Source organism: Dromiciops gliroides, chromosome 1 (genome assembly GCF_019393635.1).
Source record: "Dromiciops gliroides isolate mDroGli1 chromosome 1, mDroGli1.pri, whole genome shotgun sequence".
NCBI lineage: Eukaryota > Metazoa > Chordata > Mammalia > Microbiotheria > Microbiotheriidae > Dromiciops > Dromiciops gliroides.
Window position 1 is genome coordinate 40,725 of NC_057861.1, and position 27,824 is coordinate 68,548.

The 27,824-nt window shown below is 41.9% G+C and overlaps 1 protein-coding gene across 2 annotated transcripts; it reads right to left on the reverse strand.

Moving 5' to 3' along the window:
* Positions 1-1,207: 1,207 nt before the first annotated feature.
* On the reverse strand, positions 1,208-26,497 carry LOC122731602 (zinc finger protein OZF-like). Of its 2 annotated transcripts, XM_043971828.1 has the most exons (5): positions 26,278-26,497; positions 25,910-25,984; positions 25,070-25,196; positions 24,760-24,855; positions 1,208-5,794 (listed from the first exon to the last, which is right to left on the reverse strand). In XM_043971828.1, exons 2-5 carry the CDS (start codon positions 25,946-25,948, stop codon positions 4,239-4,241), a joined length of 1,818 nt encoding a protein of 605 aa, XP_043827763.1. In that variant the 5' UTR covers positions 25,949-25,984; positions 26,278-26,497; the 3' UTR covers positions 1,208-4,238. The 2 variants fall into 2 exon arrangements, with proteins under 2 accessions (XP_043827763.1, XP_043827771.1); XM_043971836.1 differs by lacking the exons at positions 24,760-24,855; positions 25,070-25,196.
* Between the last annotated feature and the right edge of the window lie 1,327 nt (positions 26,498-27,824).

A 27,824-nucleotide genomic window follows, 5' to 3' on the forward strand; every position in this document is an offset into this window, starting at 1 on the left:
AAATTTGATTATGCCTGGGAATTAGCAGGCAACGATGCAGAAGGATTCCTGCCTCTATTTTCTACTCCTGGGCATTTCTGTCTGGCCTCAGCAGAATCCTGTAACACTTGAGAATAAAGATGCAGCTCAGTAACCCAGCACTAGATACCAGGATGGAGATTTCCACAGTAACCATGGCCTTCCCCTTAGTGTTCTGGTATTTTGGAAGGAGACCCAGACACTGCAGAACACCAACATGCTGAATGTGCTGACCTAAAACAGACTTAATGTGTCTGCAGGTAGGATGCACCACACACATAATTCAAAGACAAGCCTGATTTGATTGTTCATTATAACGAAAAGGGCGAATGCCACAATCCTCTAGAAAAACAACTTCTTAGATTCCGAAATACAATGAGTTTAAGAAATCATATATCAAACGCATTGCTCAGCTCCATAGCAGTACAGAGGTGCTTGGATGGTTGAATGTCTTCATTCACAGAAAGGCTAAGTAGTTAATAAAACACTGGCCTTGAGATCAGAGGGCAGTGGGCCAAGCACTACCTTCGTATGTTTCAGGTTCTTGGCTGAGCAAGATGAACCTTAAGTCGATTTCAGCTCTATCTCCAATCACGCTAATTATCCCAAATTTAACACCACCCAATGGATCGCTTATTTGACTTTTTTTCATCCAGAATTTTGCTGCAAAGAGAAAAGAAATCATGTCTAGGGAGGATTTTCTACCCACAAAAAGGGATATGGAGCAAGCTAAGCAGGGTAAAAGTTCTTCCCATGATTAGATAATCAGGTTGATATTACCAGTGTTTCTGACCTTGGAACATGTCCAGCCCCACACTAGATCCTCCTCGTTAATGGTGAAATCTTGGCCAGGCTCAGCCTTGGGGATAAACTGTCCAACTTTCACCAGAGCTTAAGCATCCACACTGAAGGTTACATAGTTCAGGATGTTATATTAAGCCTCAGAGTTTCTATCCTCATCCATAAACACCTGGTCACCAGCACTGTTGTTAAACTGGATATTCTTTTTTTTTGTTTTTTTGTTAAGGCAATTGGGGTTAAGTGACTTGCCCAGGGTCACATAGCTAGTAAGTGTTAAGTGTCTGAGGCCGGATTTGAACTCAGGTACTCCTGACTCCAGGGCCGGTGCTCTATCCACTGCGCCACCTAGCCGCCCCTTAAACTGGATATTCTTTAGAAATGAGTGGAGCTAAAGAAGAGAAATCCCAATCACTGTCTGGTGCCTGAAGTCAATAAACCCCCAGAAGGAAGACTTGTGAGTTTGTCAGAATTCAGCCCATAGTCAACAAGATTTAATTAAGTACATATTATATGTTGGGCACAATAAGAAGAAATGAAGAGGTGAAGGAAGATAAAATCAGTCCCTGCTCTCAAGGACCTTAAATTCCAATTGGAGAGAAAAGAGGCAGATAAAGAAAAACAGATGTAGTCCCTGTTACAGGCTTTGTCTCCCTCCCATGCTTACTATGTGCCAGGTTCCTGAAAAAGGCTACATCCTCCTCTCAAGCTGCCAGGCATGTTGCTGAGGGGTTCTTGCTTTCTCTCTCCATTGCCTTCAAGTTAAACTTCTCCCCCATTCTATTGTGCTTTCCCAAAATTTAGCCACCAGTGATTAGGGCCCCAGTCCATTGAACCTAATTTTTATAAAATTTTTACAAAAGGTAAAACGTACAAAAAATAACTAATTTCAAAGTCAAAACAGGAATAGCTATTACAAGGCATGTTCCCCTGAAATAGGTGTGAGGTTACAACTTCCCATCTATCACTTCAGTGTCTAGGATAAGAGGGTTTGTACTAATAGCATTTGCCACATACACATTGGCACTGTTCTGTCCTGCTGCCTTGGAAACTTTCCCTCCCCTTCCATCTGACACAGCTTACTCTGAAAACTGAAATCAAATGACCACTTCTACTGCCTCTGGAAAGGTCTGGTCAGTGTACTGCCCCATTGCTCCTCTCACCAATCCTGTGACTTCTCAGGATAAAAGAGCACACCCAGCCTTCATTGATTTTCTGGATTAAGCCATGGGGTCTTACCTGACTTCTGACTACACATTGCCCACACTGACTTTCACATGGTGGTGCCTCATATTACCAAGTCAGTTCCCTTCTCTCAGTACAAACCCTTGCATTGAATCCATCAAACCAAGTGTCATTTAACTATTATGATGGATATATATGTATATATATTTATATATTGAGATACTTGTGAGTCTCAAACAGTGATTCTAAATCTGGAATTTTAGTCACTAGGCAAATATGGAGGAAGAAAGACCCTTTGACAATATTTGGATCACTCTCTGAAGTCATTTTCATGCCTTCATACTACAGACTACATTGTCTCTATTCAAACACAAATTGAAATATTATACAAGACAAACCAGGAAGGTGGAAAAAACTCTGAAGTTTGAAACCTGGGTCTTTATATTAGTGAAGAGAACCAACTTTTCAATCCCACACAAACAACTTCTGCCTTTCTATGAATCTCACTAAAGACACCTATATGCATTAATCTTTTGGCTGGACCCAGAAGTTCTCGAGATGCTTAATTAGGCCACATACACAAATTCAGGTGAAAGTAACTTTACTTAAGGTTGCAGTGATAATAGAAAGTTTCCACACAAAATATATACTAGCCATTTCCAACTATTTGTGAGCAATCAACAAGCAATTCTTCAAGATGTCCTGCAACAAAATATGTGAACTTTATTCTCCAAACAGGTATCACACAGGTTTCATGTCAGAGGCATCTTCCATTCACAGTACTCAAAAACAAAAGTGACAGTCATCTAGGAACTGTGTAGTGGTTAGATTAATAAAGTCAAAGCTGGCTACTATCCAGAGAAGGGTGTTAAACTACTAGGGAGAAAACTACTAGGGCTTGGGAGGGAGGGGGTAGATTACTTGGTTACCTCAGCCTCTTCCAGTTTGGTATGTCTTGTCCAAGAACATATCCTAGGATCATTCTAAGACATTCTTCAGATCAACTCATAAGATTATGTCTCAAGGTTTTAACCATTTAAAATTAAAATCTGATCATCTATGGTATAACCCTTGCCATTGTTCTAGTATGCATAGAACACAGCCACTAGGAGTCCAGAAGATCTGAGCTCCAATGTGGCTTCACTGATCAGAGGGATGGAAAAGTTACCTTTTGCCTCTCTCAATCGTGGACAAAAGACCAACCTCCTAGGGTTGTAAACCTGGTCAAGTGCTTTGCAAACCATCTAAGAAGGCACCTGTCAGGTGACACTGTTGAGAAGATTCTAAGATGACCAAATCTAGAATTGGGATGAACTCACTACCCAGAGGCATCTTATGAAGTGGAAACACCCCAGGACTGAAGTAAGGTGATGCCAAGGCTGACACCTCCATGCAACGCTTCACAGCTGTGTGATCACTTCAGCATCTATTTTCACAGGGTTGTCATGGAGATTGAATGAGATAAGGTGTGTAAGGACACTTTGTAAACCTTAAAAGCTGTGGAGGTATCAGGTGAATAGCTGGATAGCTAACTTGGTGAAAGCCTGATGAAAAGATGAAAGGATTTTGTGCTCCTTGAGGACAGGAGGGAGAGAGTTTAGGGACCAGAAACTATGCTTTGGATAACACTGGAAATTGGAAGAGACATTTGAATCTAGCCTCCAAACTTACTAGATGTGTGACCCTGGACAAATCACTTAACCTATCTGCTTCAGCTTCCTCACCTGTAAAATGGTGATTATGATAGCACCTACCTCCCAGGGTGGTTGTGAGGATAAAGAGAAAAAGCTTGTGATGCAAACCTAAGTGCTAATTATTAGTATTCCCTCCCAAAAGTGCATGGTCATGGCAATGAGGCAATTGGAAGGCCAACGGTTTCTAGGGCTAAGGAACAAATCAGATGGGATGGTCACCACAATGGGACATCAAGGTCTGAAAATGACTGGAAAAAGGACGGAATACCTCCAGTCAGGGCAAGGCAGTCAAAATAAAACAAAACAAAAACCACCATGGTGTGAATCAGGAAACTGAGGTGTTACTTCTGGGTCTGACACTACCTGTCCATGTGACCTTGGTTGTCACCTGGTGTCCTGAGCCTGTTTTTTCATTTGCAAAATGAAAGGTTGGAAGAGATGATTTCTAAGATCTTTCACTATTCTATTATTCTATCTCTAAAATATCAGCGAGCAGAAGAAAGAAGGAGCCTTAGCCTCTGTTGGTCGTGGAAGCACAGAACATTAAGTAGAGAACACAGATTTTTGTCTAGTATGAATTTGTTGGTGTTTACTAAGCTGTGTGTTCCAACCAAAGGTCATCCCACATTCATTACATTGATAAGGTTTCTCACCGGTATGAATCCTGTGATGAGATGTGAGAGAAGAAGTATATCTAAAAGCCTTTCCACATTCGTGACACTCATAAGGTTTCTCTTGACTGTGAATTCGTTGATGTTTACTAAGCTGTGCCTTCTGACAAAAGGCCTTACCACACTGATTGCATGCATAAGGTTTAGCTCCAGTATGAATTCTCTGATGTCGAGTCAGCTGTGTTCTTCGGCTAAAAGTCTTTGCACATTCACAACATTCATAAGGTTTCTCTCCGGTATGAATTCTCTGATGTTCAGTAAGTTGTATGCTCTGGGGAAAGGCCTTACCACATTCATTACATATATATGGTTTTTCTCCAGTATGAATTCTGTGATGGTAAGTAAGGGATGAGCTGTGTTTGAAAGCCTTCCCACATTCATTACATTCATAGGGTTTCTCTCCAGTATGGATCCTATGATGGGAATTAAGTGATGAACTATGTCTAAAAGTTTTCCCACAATAATTACATTCATAAGGTTTCTCTCCAGTATGAATTCTCTGATGTCCAAGAAGTTGTATGCTCTGGGGGAAGGCCTTTCCACATTCATGACACTCATAAGGTTTCTCCCCATTATGTGTTCTCTGATGTAGAGTAAGATGTGTGCCTCGGATGAAGGCCTTCCCACATTCATGACATTCATAAGGTTTCTCTCCAGTGTGTGTTCTTTGATGTTCAATAAGATGTGATTTCCGGCTGAAGGCCTTCCAACACTCATTACATCCATAAGGTTTCTCTCCAGAATGGCTTCTCTCATGTCGAACAAGATGTGCACTCTGGCCAAAGGCCTTCCCACATTCATGACATTTATACATTTCTTTTCTAGTATGAGTTTTCTGACATTCAAGAAGTTGTTTGTTCTGGGGAAAGGTCTCTCCCCATTTATCATATTTATGAAGGTTCTTTCCAGGATGAATTCTCTGATATGAAATAGTGGATGAACTGTGGCATATGGTGCTCCCACATTCATTATATTCACAAACTTTCTCTTCAGTATAAATTCTATGATAGTCATTAAAGTCAGAATTACAACTGAAGGATTTCTCACATCCACCGTATTTGGAACATGTCTTCTTTGAGCAGTTTCTGTTGCATTTGCTTAGGTCTGAAGTTAGTCTGTGTCGGTCACATTTATGGAGGCTCTTTGCTATTTGCTCCCCTAGGTATGGAGAAGGGCCTGTCCCTAGACTGAAGTTTCTGCCACATTCGCCATATTCATGGCCTCTCATTGTAGTCAAAGAATTCCTCTGGGTGATTTCTACTTGCTGAGAACATTTCTCCTCATTACTTTGCCATATATCAAACTTGGCAGCATATTCACGGACTTCTCCCAACTTGGTGACACAGGTGCCATACCTTGGGAGTCTTTCTTGGGATGGCGTAGCCATGGAAATGTCCAGCTTTGGAGTTTCAGGCCTAGTCTCCCAGTCTGGAAAAAGAAAATAAAGTAAATATCTTACTGTCTAACATAGTACTTTTAGTCTTATCTCTCATATCCTAGTCCTTGTACCCTCCCTTCACTATCCCCCTCAAAAAATAATGGTCAAATCTTAAAGAGTAGAACAAATAATTTATAATTTGGAAAAAACTAAGTAAAAGGTTTTCATAATGGCCTCACAGTAACCTGGTGAGATATGTAAATTGCTTTAAAAAATTCTAAATAAGTAGACAAGGACAATACTCCCAAATTGCCTACATGTGAAGCCTCAAGAGGGAAGATGAAGTGGTCTCAAGAACAAAAAGCCTTTTGGGAGGAGCTCAAAAAGAATTTGAAAAATCAATTGAGAGAAATGAAAGCAACACTTCCTTAAGACTTCCTCAAGGTCTCATAACTAATTAATAACAGAGTAGTAGAAGTAGAATAGGCTCTCTGCACATGGAAATATTTAATTGGGGGCTACATGATCATCCATTAGGAATAATCTAAAGAGGATTCCTGCATTGTACTCGATTGCTCCTCAGTTTTCACAGATTCCATGATTCTGACTCCTTATTTATCCTAGATGAGCTGCTGTGGTGAAAAAGAAAACAATAAGAGGAAGGACCATGGCTCTGATTAGCCCTGTGTCTTTTCCACACCACCCGGGCCTGTCTCCTTCAGGATCTGAGCTCTCTCTCTAGCCCTCAGAAAGGGACCAGCCTCCAGACTTCCAGGGGCGGAGCCAAGATGGAGGAGGAAAGACATTAAACACACTGAGCTCCTGACACAATTACCCCCACCCCCAAAACAGCAATAAAACAACCACTGGAGCAGCAAAACACACAAAAAGACAGATTAGAGGGGGCTGTGCTGTGCTGCAAAGAGTCCAACCCCGAGATCATGCTGACGCAGACCCCAGGCACACTGAGCCAGAGGAACTTAACCCCAAGCCTCCAAATCAGCTGCAGCACCAGCATCTTCTAGAACTAAGCTTATGGTCAGGTAAAAGAGCTGAATGGCTGCCCGGGGGAGGGTGGAGCAATACATGGGTAGCTGAGGGACCTAAGGAGGAATTTGGCTATCCCACCCCAGCAGGGAACCGGGAAGAAATCTCGAGTGGCAGCAGGCCCAGGTGGGGGAGGGGCTCGTCAAAGCTAAGATCCACGGCACAGAAAGTTCTGCTGCCTGGTTAATTAGCAAGTTGGCTTGAGGTTATCTTCAGACCAGAGAACAGGCCAGGTGAGAGAAAAACCTGCCTTCCCTTAAACCAAAACACCTGGGGCCCTCTGAAGCTTAGGACAGTAGAGCTTGGAAGTAGGGCCCCACTGTAAGAAGGAGTTACAAGTCAAGTAAAAGGTGGCAAGATGGGAAAGCAAAGAAAGTTGAGAACTATATCAAGTTTTTTTAGTGACAAGGATGACTGAGGGGCACCCTCAGAGGAGGCTAACAACGTCAGGGCCCCTCCATCCAAGGCTTCCAAGAAAAATATGAATTAGTCTCAGGCCATGGAAGTGCTCAAAAGGGACTTTGGAGTGAAAGTAGGAGAGATAGATGGAAGATTTAGAGAGGTGGAGGAAAGAATGGAAAGAGAAATGAGAGCGATGCAGGAAAGTCAGGAGAAAAAAGTCCACAGCTTGAAAGGCCAAATAGAGAAGGGGTGGAGCCAAGATGGCGGAGAGTAGCCAGCAAATCGCGTGAGCTCTCCTTCTGTTCCCTCAAAAAGAGCATTAAATCAAGCCTCTAAATGGATTCTGAAACTACAGAACCTGGAAAGAGACAGAGAGACACAGTCTTCCAACCAGAGATAATTTAGAAGACTTCAGGAAAGGTCGGTCTCACTCGGGCAAAAGGGAGGCTCAGCTCACTGCAGCACAGCGTGCAGGAGAGAGGTGGGGCAAGTCAGCAGAAAGCTGTGGGCCACAGCTGAGCAACTGAGGCCCTTGGGCCCTGGCACAACAAGCCGATGGTGCAGCAAAACAGTGGCAAAAGCTACCTGCACCAGCCGAGAGGGCAGGTTGCCAGCTGGAGGGATACCCACAGGACAGGCGCCAGAAGGCCTACTGATCCCAGCGCACTCAGACAGGAAGTCCTAGGCAGTGAAAAATCTACAAGCCATAGAGGCCTCAGTGTAAAGAGCCAATGACACAGCCCAAGAAGCTTGAAACAAGGACCCTGGTGCCCCCAGAGGAGACCTCAACTTAAAAAAAATTAAAAATAAAATAAGCTGCATTATGAGTAAAAAACAAAAAAGAACTCTCACCATTGAGAGCTTCTGTGTTGACAGGAAAGAGGCAAACACAAATTCAGATGAGGACAATACTCCCTCAAGAGGGAAGATGAATTGGTCTCAAGAACAAAAAGCCTTCTGGGAGGAGCTCAAAAAGGATTTTAAAAATCAATTGAGGGGCAGCTAGGTGGTGCTGTGGAAAAAGCACTGGCCTTGGATTCAGGAGGACCTGAGTTCAAATCCGGCCTCAGACACTTGACACTTACTAGCTGTGTGACCTTGGGCAAGTCACTTAACCCCCATTGCCTCACTAAAAACAAACTAAAAAAATCAATTGAGAGAAATGAAAGCAACACAAGAAAATTATGAAAAAAGAATCAGCAGCTTGGAAAAGGAAGCACAAAGATTAACTGAAGAAAACAATTACTTAAAAAATTCATCTGGCCAAATGGAAAAAAAGGTGCATACTCTCATTGAAGAAAACAATGCCTTAAAAATTAAAATTGGACAGTTGGAATCCATGAGACACCAGGAATCAGTCAAGCAGAATCAAAAGAATGAAAAAATAGAAGAAAATGTGAAATACCTCACTGGAAAGACAACTGATCTGGAAAACAGATCCAGGAGGGACAATTTGAGAATCACTGGACTGCCTGAAAGCCATGACCAGAAAAAGAATCTAGACACCATATTCCAGGAAATTATTACGGAGAACTGCCCTGATATTATAGAATCAGAGGATAAAATTGTCATTGAAGAATCCACCGATCACCTCCTGAAAGAGACCCAAAAAGGAAAACTCCAAGGAATATTATAGCCAAATTCCAGAATTATCAGGTGAAGGAGAAAATACTCCAAGCAGCCAGAAAGAAGCAATTTAAATATCATGGATCCATGGTCAGGATTGATCAGGACCTGGCAGCTTCAACATTAAAGGACCGCAAGGCTTGGAATATGATATTCCGGAAGGCAAAGGATCTTGAACTGCAGCTAAGAATCTATTACCCAGCAAAACTGATCATTCTCTTTCAGGGGAAAAGATGGACACTCAATGACACTGGGGACTTTCAAGGTTTCCTGAGGAAAAGACCAGAACTGAATAGAAAATTTGATCTTAACATACAAGACTCAAGAGAAGTTTAAAAAGGTAAACAAGGAAAAAAAAAAGTTACTCAATTAGGTTAAACTGCTTACATCCCTACACGGGAAGATAATACTTATAACTCTTGAGAATTGTAAATGTATTTGGGCAGACAGAAGGATTATACACAGAGGGTATAAATATAAATTGTCTTTGATGTGATGACATAAAGGAAATTAAGGGGTCAAAAGGGAGCTTATAGGGAGAAGAGGAAGGGGAGGTGGAATGCAATGAATTATATCATATGAAGAGGTGAAAAAAAAAACCTATTACAGTAGAGGGAAAGAAGAGAGGGGTGAACATTGTTTCAACCCTACTCTCATTAGATTTGATTCAAAGAGGGAATAACATATACGTTCATTTGGACTATGAAACTTAGCTTATTTTTTTGGGGGGGGTGAGGCAACTGGGGTCAAGTGACTTGCCCAGGGTCACACAGCTAGTAAGTGTTAAGTGTCTGAGGCGGGATTTGAACTCAGGTCCTCCTGCCTCCAGGGCTGGTGCTCTATCCACTGTGCCACCTAGCTGCCCCTTAGCTTATTCTTTAAGGAAATAAAAGGGGAAAGGGAAGGGGGGGGGGGACTGATACAAGGGAGGGCAAAAGCAAGGGAGAAAAGAGTAAAGAGAAAGGAGGGGGTGATAAAAAGGGAGGGCAGATTGGAGGAGGCAGGGGTAAGAAGCAAAATGTTGGTGAGGAGAAATAGGGTGAAAGAAGGGGGGGGAAGTACAAAGGGGGTAAATAGAATGGAGGGGAATAGACAATTAGTAATAATAACTGTGATTGTGAATGGGATGAACTCTGCTATAAAACGGAAATGAATTGCAGAGTGGATTAAATGCCAGAATCCTACAATATGCTGTTTATAAGAAACACATTTAAAGCAGAGAAATACACACAGAGTAAAGGTAAAAGGCTGCAGCAGAATATATTAAGTTTCAGCTAAAGTAAAAAAAGCAGGGGTAGCAATCCTTATCTCAGACAAAGCACAGGCAAAAATAGATCTCATTAAAAGAGATAAGGAAGGAAACTACATCTTGCTAAAAGGTACTACAGATAATGAAGCAATATCAATATTAAATATGTATATGCCAAGTGGTATAGCACCCAAATTCTTAAGAGAAGTTAAATGAGTTACAAGAGGACTTAGACAGTAATACTATACTGGGGGGGGGGGGGGGGTATCTGAATCTTCCCCTCTCAGAATTAGATAAATCTAGCCACAAAATAAATAAGAAAGAAGTGAAAGAGGTGAATAGATTACTAGAAAAGTTAGACATGATAGATGTCTGAAGAAAATTGAATGAGGCTAGAAAGGAATATACCTTTTTCTCAGCAGTACATGGCACATTTTCAAAAATTGACCATGTATTAGGGCACAAAAACATCATAGTCAAATGTAGAAAGGCAGAAATAGTAAATGCATCCTTCTCAGATCATGATGCAATAAAAATTACATGTAAGAAAGAGCCATGGAAAAGTAGACTGAAAATCAATTGGAAACTAAATAATTTCATTCTAAAGAATGAATGGGTCAAACATCAAATCATAGAAACAATCAGTAACTTTATCCAAGAGAATGACAATAATGAGACAACATACCAAAATCTACGGGATGCAGCCAAAGCAGTGCTTAGGGGAAAATTTATAGTTCTAACTGCTTACATGAATAAAAAAGAGAAAGAGTAGATTAATGAATTGGGCATGCAACTTAAAAAGCTAGAAAAAGAATTAGAAATCTCCAATTAGATACTAAACTAGAGATCCTGAAAATTAAGGGAGAAATTAATAAGACTGAAAGCAAGAAAACTATAGAATTAATCAATAAAACTAAGAGATGGTTTATGAAAAAGCCAATAAAATAGATAAAATATTGGTTAATTTGGTTTAAAAAAAATAAGAAAACCAAATTACCAGTATCAAAAATGAAAGGGGTGATGTTACCACCAATGAAGTAGAAATTAAATCAATAATTAGGAATTATTTTGCCCAACTGTATGCCAATAAATTTGACACTCTAAATGAAATGGAAAAATATTTACAAAAATACAAACTGCCCAGGTTAACTGAAGAGGAAATAAAATCTTTAAATAAGCCCATATTAGAAAAAGAAATTGAATAAGCCATTAATGAACTCCCTAAGAAAAAATCCCCAGGGCCAGATAGGTTTACAGCTTAATTTTACCAAACATTTAAACATCTTTTTTTTTTAGTGAGGCAATTGGGGTTAAGTGACTTGCCCAGGGTCACACAGCTAGTAAGTGTTAAGTGTCTGAGGCCGGATTTGAACTCAGGTACTCCTGACTCCAGGGCCGGTGCTCTATCCACTGCACCACCTAGCTGCCCCAGCCAAACATTTAAAGAACAATTAATTCCAATATTATACAAATTATTTGGAAAAATAGGTGAAGAAGGAGTTCTACCAAATTCGTTTGACACAAATATGGTGGTGATACCAAAACCAGCCAGAGCAAAAACAGAGAAAGAAAATCATAGACCAATTTCCCTAATGAATATTGATGCTAAAATCTTAAATAAGATATTAGCAAGGAGATTACAGCAAGTGATCACCAGGATAATACACTATGACCAGGTGGGATTTATACCAGGAATGCAGGGCTGGTTCAACATTAGAAAAACTATTAACATAATCAACCACATCAATAAGAAAACTAACCAAAATCATATGATTATCTCAATAGATGCAGAGAAAGCTTTTGACAAAATACAGCACCCATTCCTAATAATAACACTAAAGAGTTTAGGAATAGGTAAAGCTTTCCTTAAAATAATAAACAGTATCTACCTAAAGCCATCAGCAAGTATTATATGCAATGGAGATAAATTAGAGGCCTTCCCAATAAGATCAGGGGTGAAACAGGGATGCCCATTATCACCCCTATTATTTAATATTGTACTAGAAATGTTAGCTTTATCAATCAGAGGAGAAAAAGGAATTAAAGGAATTAGAATAGGCAAGGAGGAAACAAAACTATCACTCTTTGCAGATGATATGATGGTATACTTAGAGAATCCTAGAGAATCAACTCAAAAATTACTTGAAACAATTAACAAATTTAGCAAAGTGGCAGGATATAAAATAAATCCACATAAATCATCAGCATTGCTATACATGACCAACAAAGTCCAGCAACAAGAGATAGAAAGAGAAATTCCATCTAAAGTAACAGTAGATAATATAAAATACTTAGGAGTCTACTTGCCAAGACAAACCCAGGAACTCTATGAATACAATTACAAATCACTTTTCACACAAATCAAATCAGACCTAAATAATTGGAAAGATATCAATTGCTCATGGATAGGCAGAGCTAATATAGTAAAAATGACAATTCTACCTAAATTAATTTACTTATTCAGTGCCATACCAATCAGACTACCTAAAAATTATTTTATAGAGCTAGAAAAAGTAATCACAAAATTTATCTGGAAAAACAAAAAGTCAAGAATATCAAGGGAAATAATGAAAAAAAAATGCACAGGAAGGTGGGTTAGCTGTACCAGATCTGGAGCTTTACTATAAAGTGGCAGTCATCAAAACTATCTGGTACTGGCTAAGAAATAGAGTGGAGGATCAATGGAATAGGCTAGGCACAGGAGACACAGTAGCAAATGACATTAGTAATGCAGTGTTTGATAAACCCAAAGACTCCAGCTTCTGGGATAGGAACTCAGTATTTGACAAAAACTTCTGGGAAAACTGGAAGAGAGTATGGCAGAAATTAGGCATAGACCAACATCTTACACCTTATACTAAAATAAGGTCAAATGGATACATGATTGAGACATAAGAGGTGATACTGTAGATAAATTAGGAGAGGAAGGAATAGTTTACCTTTCAGATCTTTGGAAAGGAGAACAGCTTATGACCAAACAAGAGATAGAGAATATTATGGAATGCAAAACGAATGATTTTGATTACATTAAATTAAAAAGTTTTTGTACAAACAGAAGCAATGCATCCAAAATTAGAAGGGATGAAGAAAGCTGGGAAACAATTTTTATGGCCAGTACTTCTGATAAAGGTCTCATTTCTAAAATATATAGGGAACTAAATCAAATTTATATGAATCCAAGTCATTCCCCAATTGAGAAGTGGTCAAAGGATATGAACAGGCAGTTTTCTGATGAAGAAACCAAAGCTATCTATTCCCATATGAAAAAATGCTCTAAATCACTATTGATTAGAGAGATGCAAATTAAAATAACTCTGAGATACCACCTGACACCTATGAGATTGGCTAATATGACAAAAAAGGAAAATAATGAATGTTGGAGAAGCTGTGGGAAAATTGGAACACAAATGCATTGTTGGTGGAGCTGTAAACCAATCCAACCATTCTGGAGACCAATCTGGAATTATGCCCAAAGGGCTATAAAGCTGTGCATACCCTTTGACCCAGCAATACCACTTTTGGGTTTTTTCCCCAAGGAGATCATAAAAAAGGGAAAAGGACCCACATGTACAAAAATATTTATATAGCTGCTCCTTTTGTGGTGGCAAGGAATTGGAAGTTGAGGGGGTGCCCATCAGTTGGGGAATGGCTGAACAAGTTGTGGTATATGAATGTAATGGAATACTATTGTGTTGTAAGAAACGATGAGCAGGAGGAGTTCAGAGAAACCTGGAGGGTCTTTTGTGGGCTGATGATGAGTGAGATGAGCAGAACCAGAAGCACATTGTACACAGTATCATCAACATTGTGTGTTGTTCTACTGTGATGGACTAGATTCTTCTCACCAATGCAATGGTACAGAAGAGTTCTAGGGGACTCATGATGGAAGGGGATCTCCAAATCCAGAAAAAAGAAAAAGAACTGTGGAATAGAGATGCTGATTGAACCATACTATTTCTTTTGCTTTTGGTGCTGTTGTTTTTCTATTTTGAGGTTTTTCCTCATTGCTCTGATTCTTCTCTTATAACACGACTAATGCAAAAATATGTTTAATGTTATTATGTACATATATATAACCTATATTAGATTACCTGATTCTAGGGGAGGGGGGAAGGAGGGAGAAAAATCTGACATTGGAAAGCTTGTATAAACAAATGTTGAGAACTATTTTTACATGTACCTGGAAAAAATACAATACTTTTATCAAAAAAAAAAAAAAAAAGAAAAAGAACAGCCAAATGGAAAAGGAGATATAAAAGCTCTCAGAAGAAAATAATTGCCTAAGAATTAGGATTGAACAAATGGAAGCTAGTGATTTTATGAGAAACCAAGACACAGTAAAGCAAATCCAAATGAATAAAAGAAAATAGAGAGCAATATGAAATATCTTCTTGGAAAACCAACTGACCTGGAAAATAGATCCAGGAGAGATAATTTGAAAATCATTGGACTTCCTGAAAACCATGACCAAAATAAGAGTTTAGACAGCATTGTCCAAAAGATTGTCAGGGAAAATTGCTCTGATATTCTGGAAGCAGAAGGTAAAATAGAAATTGAAAGAATCCACCCATCACCTCCTGAAAGAGACCCCAAAAGGAAAACCTCCAGGAATATTATAGCCAAATTCCAGAGCTCCCAGGTCAAGGAGAAAATATTGCAAGCTGCCAAAAAGAATTCAAGCACTATGGAGCCACAGTCAGAATAGCAAAAGATCTAGCAGCTTCTACATTAAAGGACGAGGGGGCATGGAATATGATATTCTGGAGGGCAAAGGAACTGGGACTACAGCCAAAAATCATGTACCCAGCAAAACTGAGTATAATCTTTCAGAGGAAAAAATGGGACTTCAACGAAAAAGAGGACTTTCAGGCATTTGTGATAAAAAGACCTGAACTGAATGGAAACTTTGACTTTCAGATACAAGACCCTAGAGAAGCATAAAAGAGTAAACAGGAAAAAGGAATCATGAGGGATATCAAAAGATTAAACTGTTTACATTCCTACATGGGAAGATAATACTTCGAATTCATAAGAACTTTCTCAGCATTAGGGTAGCTGAAAGGAATACACTTAGAGGACACAGGTCTGAACTGAATATGAAGGGATGATATCTGTAAATCATTTCTATTTTGTTTATCCTTGTTTTTTGTGGGGCAGGCAGGGTGGGGTGTCTTATGTCTGGGGATGGATTTGGGCTCAGGGTCTCCTGGGTTCAGGGCTGGTGCTTTGTCCACTGTGCCACCTAGCTAACCCATGATGACATCTTTAAAGTAAAGTTAAGGAGTAAGAGGAATGCACTGGAAGAAAGGGAAAGGGAGAGGTAGACTGGGGAAAAGTAGCTCACATCAAAGAAACAAGAAAAGACTTATGGAGGGGAGGGTAAGAAGGGGAAGAAGTGGGGGAGTGAGTGAACCTTACTATCATCAGACCTGGCTCAACTAGGGAATAACATACATACTCAAGTGGATATAGTAATATATTTTTCCCTGAGGGAAAGTGGGAGGGGAAGGAGATAAGGTAGGGGTGGAGAAGAGGGGGAAGAAGGAAGGGCAGATTGGGGGAGGGAGCAGTAAAAAGGAAAACATTTTCAAGGAAAGTGAAGATGTTCTGCATAACTGCACATGTATGATGTATATTGAATTACTTGATTTCATAGAGAGGGTTGAGGAGGGAAGGAGGAAGAAAATTTAGAATACAGAATTAGCTCAAAGACCTTAATCTCACAGTGGGCTCAAGGAGGGAATGACAAACACATTCAATTGGGAGGAGTAATCTATTTAACCCTACAGGAAAGTAGGAGGTGAAGAGGATAAGGAGGGAAGGGTGAAAGAAGGGAGAGCAGAGTGGGGGTGGGTGGGTAAGGGGGCAGTCAGAAGTAAAAGTTTTGAAGAGGACTAGGGTAAAAGAAGATAGAAAATAGAGTAAATATCATGGAAGGGGGGGCGGCTAGGTGGCACAGTGCATAAAGCACTGGCCCTGGATTCAGGAGTACCTGAGTTCAAATCTGGCCTCAGACACTTGGCACGTACTAGCTGTGTGACCCTGGGCAAGTCACTTAACCCCCACTGCCCTGCAAAAAACAAAACAAAAATATCATGGGAAGGGAATAGGATGGAGGGAAATAGTTATGATGATTGATTATAATGGCAAAATGTATGGTACCTACTTTGCTAGGCTATTGTAAAGTAGATTCTTTGTCAAGTTTAAGGTGCTACATAAAAGTTATGATGAATAGGATGCTATCAGAAAAAAACCTGGAAAGAGCTACAGGAACTGAAATAGAGCGAAATGTACTGTATACAAAATAACAGCAATTGTGTAAGATGATCTGCTGGGAAGCATGTGGTTATTTTCAGCAAGGCAATGATCCAATATAACTCTGAAGGACCTAGCTAATGTGGAGACATTTTCCATGACTACTCATGTATAACTTATATTGAATTGCTTGAGTTCTTGGGGGTGGGGGGTGGGAAGGGAGGGAGGAAGAGAAGTTGCAACACAAAGTTTTAAAAAATTGATGTCAAAATTTGTTTTTACATGTAATTTGGAAAATAAAATTCTAAACAGAAAAAAAAGAAAGGGACCAGCCTCAAGTGCCTGTTAGATACAACATGTATAGGCACAATTAGAGATAGTTAAAATGTTATTAAGGGGTACAGATTGTAACGATTGGAATAACGCCACCTGCTGGATACTTACTGTAGAAGAGTTCTGCCTATGAAGGGAAGGTCTTTGAGGGCAAGACCAGGAGTCAGGAAGTGACACGAGCTAGTGGGAGGAGGAAGGAAGAGACTGGCGCTCAGTCTCGCGCTTCTTTCCTGAGGACGCTGGCGGAGAAGGGAGCTAGAAATGTGCTCTCCCTTTAATAGATAGGAATCTAGGCCTTTTCTTCTCTCTTTATCAAATTCTTATTCTCCTTAATAAACGCTTAAAAGTCTAACTCTTGCTAAAGCTTATAATTTATTGGCGACCACTCATTAAATATTTTAGACAGACTAGCTAGAATTTTAGCCCTTAACAGATGGCTGACCACGAAGAGGAAAGCTAACCCTCAGTCTTCTGATCTTCTGGTTGGGTAAGAAATTTCCCCTCCCTCTCCCTTTAACTGCTAAGTACTGGTGTACTGGCTGTGTTTTCCTTTAAATTTTTTCAAATGGACCTTTTAAACTCCCTAATTACCCTATTTTTGATTTTAGTCTGTTTAACCAGACAAATGGGAGATAAGATCATGTTAATGCTTTGTTTTTGTGGATTTTCTATTTTTCTTTTTATTTTTGTTAGAAGAGCCAGCAATGTACTCACTCAAGGAAATATCTCCCCCTCTCCCAACCATGCTTTTTCAGAGAAACCTGAAGAGATTCCTGCAGCTTTTCCCAGTTCTAACACTAATTGTTGCTTTAATTTTGCATGCCTGGAGGCAATGACCCACCCTCTAGAAGCTTTTAATCCCCTAGCACCTGGAGGCAAAGTGGGGGAAGAGGAATCCAGGCCTGAGTTCAAAATCAAGTCTGATTCAAATTGCACTGGTCCCTCCCCTTCCTCTCCAGACCCCACCCTCTACTCCTCCTATGGCCAAGCCCATAGCTTCCCCTGCCTGGGAAGTCCAGAGATCTGGTGCGCATGCTCAACTTTTTCTACCTGCATTTGCAGCTTCAGGTTCAGCCCTTCCCCGGCCTGGCTGTGCTTTTGAGACAATCTTAGAAAACTCTTTAAATTCCAGATATGCTCGTTTTGTTCATAATTTTGCTAACCTGCTTTTGTCTTTAATTAGTAATCTTATAAAGCATTTGTATGGTGAAAAGCCCAACAGACAATATAGAGGGGTTAAAGAAGAAAAACTTAAGCTGAATAAGAATGACAATCAACATAGTTCAAGACTCTGCTTCTTTTGCCATGGAAGGGTATATATTTTACAGAAATGTAGAAGTAAGCAGCAAGGTATTGATATGAGTATTGGGGATTTTAGATATCGGAATCAAGAGTGTTCTGAATTCACTCAGATTATTAATGTCAGTTCAGAGGTTACATAGGATTTCTATGCTATTACATATACATTTTGGAATTAATGGTATAGGTTTATTTTCATAGAGATTTTAATGCTTTTGAGATTGTGTTTTATACTTAGTTTTTAAAACAAGGAGAATATTTGTAAAAGCTTTTTATAGTCATGTAATCAAGTTTATATTTTATAAGACTCTTATTAATATTAAGTTCATATTCATTTAGATTTCCTTAGTTTGAATTTCATTGTCTTTTATTGTTCCATGTGTATTTTCTTCTATTCGTTTATCTATCTAATTTTGAAAAATTGCAAGATGGTTTTGATTTCATAATACAATGTTAATTCTAGGAGTATTGTGCTCCCATATTCTGAGTTGTTTGTTTTTGTTATTTTTTTTTCTCAACTGATTATTTGATCAAACTCTTTAAAGCATTTCCTTGGCAAATTGGTTGCCATGGCAAGTGTAAATTGATTCTAGAAGTATTATTTTTGATAAGCATATTCCAAAAAAAAAAAAAAGAGGGGAACATTTGTAAAAGTTTTCTTTTTTTAAAAAAAGTTTTCTTTGAGATTCTGTTGTGCTTTAACTTGTATTTAAATATGTTCTGATTTTTCACAAAAGTAATTGTATACTAAGTAAAAAAGAGGGTATTATTTGAAATTGTTGCATAATTATATATTTTGAGTCAAGACGTATTCGCATTTTTTGCAATCATTTATTATCCTCAATTTTTAAATCCATATGAGACTTGGATTATGGGAACTTATCATTTAAGACATTAATTGCCTTTATTCTGAGTTATCAGATGCCAGTTGGCCAAGATGCCATCCAATCACAAGAGGAATACATGCAAGAGCAGACACTGAACTGTCACATGAGGGGAGACATGCATGAAGTCAAGGTATGGCCGAGGGAACGGCTTTTGACAAATGTTGAGGTTGGATTCTCTTGGTTTCATATTTTATTTTATTTTTCCCCACAATATTGTACAGATGGCTGGAAGTATTGATCCCACCCATCTCACTTCTACACCTGGCTTCTATGCTCCCTCCTATATGCCTGATGCCATGGACATCTCAATCCCATGCATCTGATTAAGTCTGACTCAGTTTCTTCCAATATGTTCGGTGGCATGGACATATATTCCATCCACCTATTTTAAGCCTGGCATACTGTATGGGCAGTACATTTTCCTCAAGTGTGGGAATGCTCATATCCCATCATTTCTCTGTTCTTTTATGGTAACCCCCATAATTATCTCAGGTGTCATGATAAATACAGTGTTGAATTTGGCCTTAACACCTGTTACCAATTATATTAGATTTTAAAATTTCTCATAATGGCATGAGGATAATTAGGCAGGTGATGCAAAAAGTGATGAAACAAAGATAAAAATTATTTTTATTAATTAATATTGCAGCAATTGTCTTCTCAATTACCCTCCATAAGGGGGGACTATAGTAATATTATAATTTTAAAGAATGTTTTAATTTTTGTTTTATTATATGTTTCATGTGTAACAACTAAGATTATGAATTCCCTTAGACATGTTTTTGAGAACTTTCATTGTTTGATTTGATTATTGACAAAGCTATTTTAAAGTTGTGTTAAGCTCAATTTTGTAGGAAATTTTCTGGCTGATTACCAGTATCCACACATCAACCCCTGAAAAGACTTCCATTCCACGATTACACCTAGAGGACATCTGAGAAAAGACTTTCAGAGACTTTAAATGAACAGTTTTGATTTGTTGTTTTTGTTGTTTTTTTCTCTTTCTGTTATAATATACACCATCTGTAACATGTATTCTCTGCAGAGGCCCTCCCTTTGCAAGACTAATGTCAAAGCGTCGGTTCATGAGGAAAAAAAAAAAACTCGCCCCTCTGGACAAAACTTTCCTCTCTTCCTTTTCTATATTGTTGTTCACATATTATTAGTTAGCAATAGTTATTATATTCTTTTTACTGTTCCGTCAAGGAAACATTTTGTTTCTTGAGGAACAACAGGGGGGACTGTAACGATTGGAATAACGCCACCTGCTGGATACTTACTGTAGAAGAGTTCTGCCTATGAAGGGAAGGTCTTTGAGGGCAAGACCAGGAGTCAGGAAGTGACGCGAGCTAGTGGGAGGAGGAAGGAAGAGACTGGCGCTCAGTCTCGCGCTTCTTTCCTGAGGACGCTGGCGGAGAAGGGAGCTAGAAATGTGCTCTCCCTTTAATAGATAGGAATCTAGGCCTTTTCTTCTCTCTTTATCAAATTCTTATTCTCCTTAATAAACGCTTAAAAGTCTAACTCTTGCTAAAGCTTATAATTTATTGGCGACCACTCATTAAATATTTTAGACAGACTAGCTAGAATTTTAGCCCTTAACAAGATTAAGGGTTACATCAGGCTTCAAAGCTGTAATGAAAGAATGAAGGGGATAATAAATAAAATCAGACTTTAATATGAATCACTGTCATTTGAATGTAAAAAGCAACCCCTCCCCCAAAAAAGTACATGGTTATTGACACATGGCCTTTCAGATTGGTGTAAAAGTAGAAAGAGGAGGTTAAACAGAAAGAACAAGGAAGGAGGGAAGAAAGTAAAAGTTACCAAGGGAATACACTAAGGGAAAAGAATAGCGAAAAGGGAAAATAACCAACAGTGAACAAGGAATGGGAGACCCAGTCTGGGAGAAGCACCTGCAACCTCAAGATCTCACACGTGGAATCTTACAACAGCATCTTCCTTAGTCTGCTAAGCCATTTTTCCCAATTCATCCATCAAATGGCTGTGAAATCTTCCTCAATTATCTTCTGACTACTCAGCTTAATGCAAGATCTCACTGAATGTCCATGTCTTTTAATTCTTCAAGGGATCACCGTCCTGACTACTCACTGAACCAGAAGAAGATTGAGATGTTCATTCTTATCGGCTGGTTTTAAGCCTTATCTTTTTTATCTAGAGTGTAATGTCCTAGAGGGCTGTGAACTAATCTACTTTCATGGCTCCCATAAGGGCCTAGAAATGTTTTCTATAGGTAGCTGCTAATCAATCAATACAAACATGTTGGAATAATAACTTTCTGAAAGACTTAGAAGATATTGGAATGGGAGTTCATGACAGAGCTGAGCTCTATAACTAAGATATTTGCAACAGAAAAACTGAAAAGAAGCCCAAGTACCAACAAGAGTGAGCAGAAAACACAGGAGTCACGCCAAGAGGGAGCAGCTACCTCAGGCCTAAACTTACTCCCATCTTCAGAGCCCTACCCCTCATTCTGGCCAGTCTCTTTCTACAGCCTCCTCCTGTACCTCACCTTGTACTTCTCTCGAGTGTGCTGAATGTCTGCTCATAAATACATGAGTCCATGTCTCCTGTACCTTATACTCCACATACAGGCCTCTCTGCTGTGTCCCCTACAAACAGGGCTGAACTTCAAAGAATCTGTAAGAATACTCCCTTAGGTAGATGGCGGAGGAAAGGCAGTGAGCTCTCGAACTCATGACACGATCGCTCCAAAAAACATCCAAATAACACCATAGGAAAATGCCTGGAGCAGCAAAACTCCCAGAAGAATGTGCTGAAATCATTTTCTAACCAAGAACAGCTTGGACGGTCAGAAGGAGGGAGCCGCTGTGCTGAGACAGGAGTTGGGCCCAACCCCACAGTCACCCTGACACAGATCCAGTCCCAGGAAGGCCTCACCAGAGAAGGAGACCCCCAGAGCCTCTGAATCAGCTGAAGCACCAGTGTCATCTGGAACTAAGCTCACAGTCTGGTGAGAGGGCTGAGCCCTGGGCAGGGGGGAGACTACAGGGGTCTATGCTGGTGCTAAGGCAGAACTTGGATTTTACACCCCTACTGAGAACCAGGTGGTAGGCTTGAGTAGCAGTGGCCTGGGGGGGAGGGGCACAGGCTCGTCAGAGCTAACAACCACAACACAAAGCTGGTTGATTAGCAAGTTGGTCTGGGGTCATCTACGGACCAGGAAACAGGCCGGGCGAGGGAAGAACCTGATCCTTCTTAAATCATACCACCTGGGACTTCTGAATCTTAGGATACTGCAGCCTGGAAACAGTGCCCCACTTTAAGGAGCTAAAAGTCTAGTAAAAGAAAGACAAGATGAGAAGACTGAGAAAGGTGAGGACCATAGAAAGTTTCTTCAGTGACAAGGAAGACTGAGGTGCACCCTCAGAGGAAGATGTCAACATCAGGGCCCCGACATCTAAAACTTCCAAGAAAAATATGAATTGGTTTCAGGCCATAGAGGTGCTCAAAAGGGACTTTGAAGATAAAATTAGAGAGATAGAATGAGGATTGAACAAATGGAAGCCAATGACTTTATGAGAAACCAAGACACAATAAAGCAAATTCAAATGAATAAAAAAATAGAGGACAACGTGAAGTATCTTCTGGGAAAAACTGCTGACATGGAAAATAGGTCCAGGAGAGATCATTTGAAAAGTATTGGTCTACCTGAAAACCATGATCAAGGAAAGAGCTTAGACACCATCTTCCAAGATATTATCAGGGAAAATTGCCCTGAAATTCTAGAAGAAGAAGCTAAAATAGAAATGGAAAGAATCCACCGATCACCTCCAGAAAGAGATCCCAAAAGGAAAACTCCTAGGAATATTATAGCCGAATTCCAGAGCTCTCAGGTCAAGGAGGAAATATTGCAAGCTGCCAAAAAGAAAGAATTCAAGTACTGTGGAGCCCCAGTCAGGATAGCACAAGATCTAGCAGCTTCTACATTAAAGGACTGGAGGGCATGAAATATGATATTCCAAAGGGCAAAGGAAATGGGATTACAACCAAGAATCACCTGCCCAGCAAAACTCAGCATTATCTTTCAGTGGAAAAAATGGGACTTTAATGAAAAAGACTTTCAGATATTTGTGATGAAAAGACCTGAACTGAATGGCAAATTTGACTTCCAAATACAAGACCCTAGAGAACCATAAAAAAAAATTGGAGCTGGGGGACATGCCTGGGGTCTTACAGTGGGTGACTGTCTTGTGTCTGAGTCCGGGTTTTGGCTGGGATCCCCCTGGGTCCAGGAGTGATGCTTTGTCCACTGTGTCACCTAGCTAGGTGATGACACACCCTTAGGGTTGAATTGAGGGGTGAGGGGAATGCACTGGGGGAGGGGGAAGGGCAGAAGTGAAATCCTACATGAAAGAAACAGGAACAGGCTTAAGGAGTGGGGGAAGAGATGGGAGAGGAGCAGGGCAGTAAATGAATTTTACACTCATCAGAAAAGGCTCAAAGACATTAAACTCATCAGAGCTGCCTCAAGGAGGGACTAACACACACACCCAACTGGGTGGAGTAATCTATTTAATCTGGGCAGTAAATGAGCCTAACACTCATCAGATTTGGCTCAAAGACCTCAATCTCATTAGAATTGGCTCCAGGAGAGAATAATGTACACACTCAATTGGGTGGAGTAATCTCTCTAACCCTGTAGGAAAATAGGAGGGGAAAGGGATAAAGAGAGAGGGGCAAAAGAAGGAAGGGCAGAGTGGGGGAGGGGACAGACAGGAGCAAATCCCTTTTGAAGAGTGATAGGATGAAAGAAGATGGATAATAGAATAAATATCATGGGGAAGGGAATAGGATGGAAGGGAAACAATTAACAGTAGTAATCATGAAAAAGAGAAAAGGGGGAAAAATTGTACAAAAAAATATTTATAGCAATTCTTGGTGGAGGCTAAGAATTGAGAATCAAAGGAATGTCCATCAATTGAGAAATGATGGAAAAAGCTGTACTATATGACTGTAGTGGAATGGGCTTGTGCTACAGGAAATGACAAACAGGATGATCCCCAAAAAACCTGGAAAGACTAATGAACATTGATGTACAGTGAAGTGAGCAGAGCTGGGAGTGACAGCAGTATTGTTCAATGAGCAATTGTGAATGACTTAACTACTCTCAGCAGTGCAATGATCCAAGACAATCCCAAGGAACTAATGAGGAAGCTTACTATAATAAAAAGAACACTTGTGGATTGTACATATATAACCTGGTTGCGATCTTGTGGAGGGGGGAGGAAAGGGAGAAAAATTTGGAACTCTAAATCTTATAAAAATGAATGTTGAAAACTACCCTTACATGTAACTGGAAAAAATAAAATAAATATTTGTTGCTAAAAAAAAACAAACAAAAAATCCCAATATTTCCTTAGGTGTGTATGATCATTTGTCATCGGTAAGAAACATCCACAGGGATTGTACAAGAACCAGAGAGGCAGGGAAGCCAATTATTAGGTTTCTAAATAGGCGAACAGTCTCAGAATGACTTAGTAACTTTGGGACTCAGACCCACATCTCCTAACTCCCATCTCGGGGTTCTTTTCATTTAGCGATGTTTCCTCCCCACAATGTAAAGTAAACAGCACATTTTTTATTATTATTTTTCTTGAGACAAAATGTACATTTAAAAAAGAGAGAACAGAAACAAATAGTCAAGGGAGATGCAGTAGGGAGAGGAGAAGGTGGTCATTAACCAGGTATTAGAGAAAGAAAGGCCAGTGGAGGATAAGTCGGTGTCGGGAGAGGTGAAGAAAAGGTTCCCACCGGACAACTCCAGCCCTGCAGAGCCTGGAGGAACGCCACCAACCCCCTATTTGAAGGGCTTCCTTCCCCTTGGCCCGCTGGGCTGTCACTGGCCAAGCCTCTCCTGCTGGTGTCACTCACTCACCCGCACACCTGCATCTTGGGCCTCCTCCCTCTGCCATCCACGGTGCTTCCCCTCGCTCCAGCTGGGAGATCACGCCTGGTTTGGACACGGCAAGCCCTGCTCGTGGAAACAGGCCAGCGCGGGAGTCAGAGGCAGCCTGGACGTGGTCCTAACCCTTTCATCTTCCGGGAACAACGGGCAGGATCCACAGAATGGATCTGGGCCTAGATATGAAATTCACCAGGGGCCTGATCCCTGGTAAGAGCCTAGAGACCCCTCGTGGTCTGGTATCTGCCCTGGGCCTTTAGGGAAGAATGGGGAGCCTCCTCACCCAGGCACGCCAGGTTCCGGTAGTTCTCCAGCGTCACCTCCCGGTACAGCCTCTTCTGGGCGGGGCCCAGGTGCCCCCACTCCTCCGGGGTGAAGTCCACGGCCACGTCCCTGAAGGTCACCGACTCCTGAAAGCAGCCGCAAACCTCGGTGTGCCCGGAGACCGGCCCTCCCCTCCCCGCGGCAGGAATCCGAAAGGGCGGCTCTCCCCCTCCCGGCCCTCCCGGCCCTCCCGGCCCCCGGCCCGGGGCCTTCTTCTCTGGGCTCTCCCACAAACTGGACGCCGGAGATCCTCCGGCCGGCCCTGCTCAGTGGGGGCCCCAGGCCCTGCACCGGCTCAGACCATTTCCTTCCGAAAGCGCCCGCTGTCTGCCCACGCGCGACAACAGAATGGATGCGGACACGGACTGGGCGGACGGGATCGCGTGGGGGTCGCAGCAAACTGAAGGGAAACCGAGGGGGCGGGGACCGATGGGGGGGCGGAGCAGACGGAAGGGAAACTGAGGCCAGAGGGGAGGGGGCGTGTCTCCCGGGAGCAGCGGCCAATCCGCCCCTTCCAGGCCAGCCTCCTGAGGGCGCCAGGCCGAGTCAGCAAGCCTCGGTTCCCGGGTTCAAATCCGGCACCAGACAGGCACGAGCCCCGGGGCCCTCACCCCTGCGCCTCGGTTTCTTCTGTAAATGGGCGGAAGTGGCCGGTCACACCGGTGGGGTCCGACAAGGGAGAATGACCCAACCACAACAAACACCTGATCTGCCTCCCCGGAAGCTCACAACCTCCCTGACCAACGTCCATTCCCCTCCCGGGCCTCAGTTTCCCCTGCTGGACACTGGCCTTCCTTACCTGGGGGGCCCGGGCTGCCAGGTGCACAGGACCCACCATCTCCTCCTCTGCGGTCCGGCTTCGGGGCGGGAGGATCTGGGGAGAAAAGGGGGATGAAGGGCAAGGCCGGCAGCGCTTCGCACCCGCAGCCCCCCGCCCCAGGTCGGCATCTCTCAGGAACAGCTCAGCCTGGGGAGGGAGTATGGGAGGGCTTCCTGGAAGAGGAGGCTGCTGGAAGACACCATTCCCCAACGAGCAGCATGTTCCGCCCGGACCCCGGGCCTACACCGCTGATTGGCTCCAAGGCCGTGCCCCCGCAGGCCAGACCAATTGGAGCCTGTGCTCGCGCAGGAGAGCGGAGCGGAGGCGGCCCGCACATGCGCAAATACCTTCTCCGCTGGCACTGCGGCCCCTCCTCATTCCTTCCCGTCTCTTCCCGTTCTCGGGGGCTCCGCCGTCCTCTGGAGCCCACTCACCCCGGACCAGGACGGACACAAGGCTCGGAGCCGCGCCAGCGGCTGCAGGAGAGGAGTCAATAAGGCCTCGGACCGAGAGGGCCTAAGAAGCCTTACAGGTGGGGAGGAGCGGAAGCGGAAGTGACATTGCAGAGAAGGGACCAAGGCTGCCTCCGCTTTGCGTCTTCCCGTTTCCATGACAACGGCTGGAGAGGCCTGTACATAGCTGCACATGCTCAGTGGCGCATTCCGTGCTGGTCTTGCTCACAGTGTGATCTCTCAGGAGTGGAGCGAGAAGGCCGCCCACGTATGCAGCACTTGCAGTACGGATGCCCCCTATTGGTGGACCTGAGAACAGAAGGCAATGTGTGCACATATCTCTCAACACACACACACACACACACACACACACACACACACACACACACACACACGGCAGTTTGCCTGAGCAGATCTTCGGGACAATGGCATTAAACCGTCTGTAATCATCACAGCGGCTGCCTAGTGACTTCGATAACCACATATTAATACTATTGAGTTCTACTGTATTTTTATTTATTTGTTCATCCATCCATCCATCCATCCATCCATCCATCCATCCATCCATCCATTTATTTCCCAAGTACATTGTGATCTGACTCGGGCTCTTCTCGGACATGTTGAGGGTGTGTGCTCCTGTTTGACACCTACAGAGTAGAAGAGTTAATAGCCTAAAAATAAAATAAATACAAAGAAAAGACTAAGGATTGACTTCTCTTAAGGACAGGGAGAGAACAGCAATCTGCACTGATTGGATGATGTTTCTATTTCTTCGCTGTCTAAGGCTCAAAGTGCAAACTAGTCTCTCTCCTTAAAGAGAAGAGAAGGACCCAGGCAATCATCAGCATAGCATTTATGGGGCTCTTTAAGGTTTACATAGTGCTTTACCAGCATTTCTTCATTTGATTGTCACAACCCTGGAGGTAGGCATTATTATTATCCCCACATAGAAATGAGGAAACCAAGGCTAAGAACAGTCAAGTCATTTGTCTAGGGTCACACATCTAGTATCTGAGTCCAAATTTGAACTTGGGCCCTTTTGACTCAGGGTCCCTACATGCAACCTAGCAGAACATATTGAAGTGTTCCTTCAAAAAAAAAATGGAAGAGGTTTCTGAATGTAAAAGAATGGAGGGAAATATTGATCTATGTGAGGGGTGGGGAGAGAACATCAAAAAAGGGAACAGAAGTAGAACCACATGGCCCCAAATGCCAGTGATGCACCAAGCAAGAAAGGTTAGACCTAATGCAGGGAGGCCAGTATAGGTACTAGGGAGAGGAGAGGAGAGGAAGAGGAAGAGGAAGAGCAGAATAAGGGGTGAGGAGAGGAGAGGAGAGGAGGTGGGCAGAAGAAAGGTTGGCATGCAAAAAGCAAGAGAGTATCTGACCCTCAGGGAGACTAATATGTGATCCAACAGACATAGACAGACTCTAAAGCAACC

Coding starts and splice junctions, on each gene's coding strand:
- LOC122731602 (XM_043971828.1), bottom strand. CDS start 25,948: ATGGTGGGTCCTGTGCACCTGGCAGCCCGGGCCCCCCAG. Junction 25,197..25,909: donor TGGCAGCCCGGGCCCCCCAG/GTAAGGAAGGCC, acceptor GGCTGCTTTCAG/GAGTCGGTGACCTTCAGGGA. Junction 5,795..24,759: donor CCCAAGATGCAGGTGTGCGG/GTGAGTGAGTGA, acceptor TTCTTTTTCCAG/ACTGGGAGACTAGGCCTGAA.